Source organism: Monoraphidium neglectum, assembly GCF_000611645.1.
Source record: "Monoraphidium neglectum strain SAG 48.87 unplaced genomic scaffold scaffold03026, whole genome shotgun sequence".
Classification (NCBI taxonomy): Eukaryota; Viridiplantae; Chlorophyta; class Chlorophyceae; order Sphaeropleales; family Selenastraceae; genus Monoraphidium; species Monoraphidium neglectum.
In genome coordinates this window covers 68-5,222 of record NW_014010602.1, presented here as the reverse complement: position 1 = coordinate 5,222, position 5,155 = coordinate 68, and the positions used below count along the sequence as shown (strand labels likewise).

At 62.3% G+C, this 5,155-nt stretch overlaps 1 protein-coding gene across 1 annotated transcript; it reads left to right on the top strand.

The window, feature by feature from the left end:
• Window positions 1–1,401: 1,401 nt before the first annotated feature.
• Window positions 1,402–4,925, top strand: MNEG_12035 (COP9 signalosome complex subunit 3; the record flags this gene model as incomplete). Its single annotated transcript, XM_014039492.1, has 10 exons — window positions 1,402–1,443; window positions 1,630–1,760; window positions 2,037–2,152; window positions 2,439–2,583; window positions 3,129–3,265; window positions 3,641–3,720; window positions 3,894–3,980; window positions 4,215–4,260; window positions 4,482–4,639; window positions 4,896–4,925. The coding sequence occupies 10 exons, from the start codon at window positions 1,402–1,404 to the stop codon at window positions 4,923–4,925; spliced, it is 972 nt and encodes a 323-aa protein (XP_013894946.1).
• Between the last annotated feature and the right edge of the window lie 230 nt (window positions 4,926–5,155).

The window sequence follows — 5,155 nt, the reverse complement described above, 5'->3', positions numbered from 1 at the left end:
ACGGCTTTTGGCCCGCGGGCTTGGCACCGCGTTAGTTGAAGCACATGACCGTGACATAAAAGGTGTCAGATTTGATCACTGGGATACACCGTAGTACAATGCCCTGAATGGCCCACCGGCTGCAGTGTCAATAATGCTCACTGACCCTGGTACTCCCACGTGGTTACCGTTCGGGGCTGCCCCGCCGCCACGGCAATGTTGCTTGCTCGCATTGCCGTCCCAATGCCTGGCGCATAGCGGCTGCGTGCATAGGAGGCTTTGCCAGGGGGCAGGCAAGGGACGCGCTGGGTCGCGATATGGCATTGAATTGGGCGTGGAGGAGTACGGCTTGGCCAAGCAAAGCCCACCTGCATGGTCAAGGCTTCCTGCAGATGACCAGTTATCGTTCAGGCTCTAGTCCTGTGCCAGGCAGGCTGCGTGCGTGCACAAGTACCACACTCTTGTAGCTTTGATGTTATGACTCGCAGCTAGAGCTCCCTGCCGCCGAGCGTCGTCCCGTCGCCCCCCTGGGGACCCCCAGTGGCCACACCGCCTCTGGCATCAGTTCGTACGCGCGCCCCGCTGTGAAAACGCAAAGCGGTTCGCATCGACCAAAACTCATGCCTGGCCTAGCACCTGCGAACACTCTCACCGGCAGGATGTACACATGGTAACTGACAATTGGGTGCCATCGGCTGCGCCTGCCCCTGTGGCGCGGCTGCGATGCCCCGAGGACCCACAGCAGCCGCTGTGCAGGATCCCGAGTGATTTCGTTGCCCGGCACCACGGCTGTAGAGGTCGATTTTACATGCTGGAATCTTGTTGTGTTTGTGAGACGCGCGTGTTTGTTCGCGCCTGCGCTCGTCGCGCGAGCGCGTGTGCAGGCACGCGTGCGCTCGCACGACAGGTGTGCGCGTGTCCGTGCGTGCGTGCGTGCGTGCGTGTGTGTATGTATGTGTGTGCGTGTGAGTGAGAGAGAGATTGTGTGTGTGTGTGTGTACGCGCATGTCGGCGCCTTTGTGCGTTGAAACGTAAAGTGTGGAGTAAGCGAGCAACGTGTTCGACTTCCACTGGTGAAGCTGCTGACGAAGCCGCTGTGCCATTCTATACACATTTGATTTTTCCTGTGAGTTTTGGGCTGCAGGCAACCCCTCTGCCCCCCTCACGTGCTGCGGAGTCGCTGCTGCCAAGAAAAAACTGCTGCAGCAGGCAGCTGCGCAACAGGCACAGGCGAGCGCAGACACCGTACGGTACATCATATGATGACGCATGCTCTCCACAGCCAGCAATTATTTATCAATAAGCTGCAATTCATGTAATCCTCAGCTCATACATGACGCACAGCGCTTGAATGTGAGCTGATCTGGCCGATCTTGAGCCTTGCGTGGCGCCTTGGGGGGCTTTGAGTACATTATAGCAAAAATGGAGGCTTTGAAAAACCAGATTATAGGTCTTAGTTCGCAGGTGCGCGTTCACATGTCGATCCCGAGCTCGCATGCGATGGTCTGCGTCCCTTGGGCTCTACAACGGCGCCGTGTTGTATACGATATGACACAAAGTGGCTGTTGCACGGCTGTGCCCGCTCGCCGCCGACCTTTGTGCCCCGGTGCGGCGCGTTGCGCCTCCCTCGCCGTGCCGCCCGCCGCCCAGGACACCCTGCAGCAGCTGCACAATGCCCTAAAGGGGTCGGAAGCGCTGCTAGATCAGAACCACGGCGCCCTGACGGCTGTGTTGGTGGAGTTGGACCCTGTGCAGCACTCTCTGGGATACCTGTACCTCCTGTGAGCCAGCCACAAACCAGAGTTTCATGATTGTGCCTCTCGTATTGGTCAGCAAGCTGAAGAATATTACACCTAACGAGCAGCAATCTATGCAGTGGCGGCGCGCAAGCAGCAGGCGCCAAGGGGCGTGCAGTCTCGCGCAGCAGCGGCGTCGGTGAGGTCGGCACAGCAGCCAGAAGGCGCCGCAGCTGGTGCGGTCCGTCCGCTGCGTCTCACTCACTGCTTCCCCAACTCTACCTCCGCTCCCTGGCACTTATCATGTTCGAATGCTCCCAGAAATGCGCATGCAAAGCACCTGGACGCCCCTCTGGGGGACCAGGCGTTCATAGAGGCGGCGGCACGCTTCCTGAGGGACTGCGCGGCGGCGCAGATACAGCTGGCGCCGGCGGTCGGTGAGGCGCGGCGCCGCGCATCAAGCGGCCCAGCACCTGTATGGCACGCGGCGCGGCGGGGCGCCGCCACGGCACAACCATCGGCCGGAGGGACCGCCGAATGGACCGTGTGGCTTGAACTCGTACATCCCGACCACCCCTTTGAGAGCGCTCCTGACAGCCGGTTTCTCATGCATGCGGCCCCCCCTGCGCGGCTGCAGGGCCCCTCGGTCCCTCCCACCTCCACCCCCATGCCCATTCATGTTTGAATGCGGTTGCCGCGCAACAAACTTAACGTCCCTCGCAGTCGCGGAGCTGTGCCGGCGCTTCAAGGACCAGTGCGTCGCGGCCGGCACGCCGCGGCTGGGCATCCTGCCGCTGCTGTCTGCGCTGCAGCGGGTGCGGCCGACGGCGGAGCACCTCACGCCCATGCACGCGGACGTGCTGCAGCTGTGAGTCATCTTGCGATGTGACCCGTGACCTGATATGCTCGCATCCCATTCCATGGAATCCCATGCAATCCAGCAACCGTATGCATGGGGAAGTATTGGTCGTGCGGGCGTTTCTGTCGGCCCGATCGTTGCTGCGGCTGTGCTGGTGTCACCCGACATACATGCACATGCTCACCCGCACGCATGCATACACACATGTACACACACACGCACACACACGCACACACACACACACACACACATACCTCACACACACACACATACCTCACACATACCTCACACACACACATACCTCACACACACACAACACACACACATACCTTACACACACATACCTCACACACACAACACACACACACATACGCACACACGCACGCACACACAAAACGCACAAAATACACAAAAACACTGTTGCTCTCCCTCTTATTCTCTCTCTAACACACGCGCTCCCTCTCTTTCCCTCTCTAGCCTTCGCTGCCCCGCCTCAAGTCACACACACGCAGCCTTACACCCCGCGTTCGCCCCATCCACCTTACCCCGGGCAGCTGCCTGCTGTCCAAGGCCTACAACGCGGCGTCACCCCTGCTGGAGGGCGACTGCTTCTCAGTGGAGCCCGCCAAGACCGGGGTGGCGCCCACTGACGTACTGCTATACTGCTTTTACGGGGGCATGGTGGCAGCAGGTGTGGGGCCGGGCTGCGGTATGCCCAGCTACTAGAGCTGTTATCATCTTTCGGGGTGGACCTGCAAGTGGGCCAGCTGCATGCATGCGCTGGTGCTGTGGGGCCGTGGGGGCTGCGGCCGAGGCGGCTTCAAAGCGATCGAGCAGCTCCACCGTTTGGTCAGCTGATGGTCTGTTCGACAGCGAGTTTTTGGGGGTCCGCCGCAGGCCCTGTGTTGCAGCGTCGACCCCTTATTGGTAGTTATTGCTTTTGCCGGGACTGCGAAGCTGGCTCGACGCCTCTCATGGTGCAGTCACTGTGACGTCACTTCATCTGGCCCCCTTCCACCTTCCCCCGCCCGCTTGCGCCGCACCCCCACCCCCCCAATAATCAAAGGCCGCAAGCAGTGGGCGCGCGCATTGGAGCTGTGGCTGCAGGCGGTGACCGCACCTACGTACGTGGGCAACGCCATCACGGTGAGGGGTGACCGGTGACCTATGAAACCGCAAAACAGCATCCCACCCGAACCTCAGCCCGTCAAGTGCCGCCCCGCGCCAGTTCCCAGCCTGCCTGCCTGCCTGCCTGCCTGCCTGCCTGCCTGCCTGCCTGCCTGCCTGCCTGCCTGCCTGCCTGCCTGCCTGCCGGACAGCGGGCGCGGCGCGGGCGCTGCGAGGGCTCTGGTTGCGGCGAGGTCGGCGGGGTGTGGGGGAGGCTGGCGGCAGACGCCGGTGGTGCAGTAGGCTGCGCGTTGATCCGTCATCACTTGCGGTGTGCGCGCCCACCCTGGAACCCCTCCCCCTGAAGGGAGAGAGGGAGAGAGAGAGAGAGAGTGTGTGTGTGTATGTGTGTGTGTGTGTGTGCAAAACCACAGGCACACCCTGTGGCACCCAAAGATGCACGCAATCGCCACCTCACGTCACAAGCTTCTTCATATTGCCGCGCTCCCCACCCGGTCCCCCCACCATCTCAGGTGGCCTGCTACAAAAAGTATGTCTTGGGCAGCCTCATACACACGGGTGCGTGCGGATGAGTGGACGCGATCCCTCCCGCCGATGCGCCACGCAGTGCGCCCCTCGAACTGCCGCCAGTCCGGGGGTGCCCGAACGATGCTGCGGCGTGGCAGATTCCTGGCCTGCTTGCTCTTGAGCGGTTTGCGGGGCGCTGACCGCCTGAAATCCTGGTAACCTCGACCCCTCTCCTGAAAAGCGCCCCGCACTGTCGCGCACGCCGGCCCCAGGCTCGCTGCGGCCGCTGCCGCGGTTCGTGTCGACCCGCGCGCGCCAGGCGGTCGACTCGGAGGCCAAGGCGTACGCTGAGCTGGCGACCGCGTACGGCAGCTTCAACCGGGAGCGGCTGCGCAAGGTGGCGGAGCACCACCTGCCCGCCTTCCAGCTGGTGGGTTTGAGTGGTGGGGGGCAGGGTTGGCTGTCGATGGGGTCATATGGGGTCATAAGAGGGACACCCCGTATTATCATTTTGGGGGGTGGGGTGCGTAGAGGCTGTTTGGGGGTGCGGATGGAGACGAGGCGGCGGGGTTGTGTAAGCCGGCTGCAGCATCCTGGCATGGCATGAGCAACGACAGCTGCTGGGCAGGTTGGATTAACAAGCCCCAGGGCAAGCAACCCTGCCGTGGGCCTGTCAGCACTCACAGGGAAAGGGGGATTCCCAGCGCCGGGGCTAGATCCACTGCCGCGGGCGCCGTCGCTCTGCACGCCGCTCCGAATGTCGCCCGGCGCCCGCTGCTGCCGATGCCTGCGTCCCTTCCCCAATCTCGCGAGAATCTCAAGGCTCTTGCTCACCACCGCCGCGCTCCCTACTCCCCCCCTCTCGCCACCCCAACTACCCTACACTACACTTGAAGCTCCCCCCCCTATTGCTGAGCAGGCCGCACCCGTTTCACCCGTGTGCCTT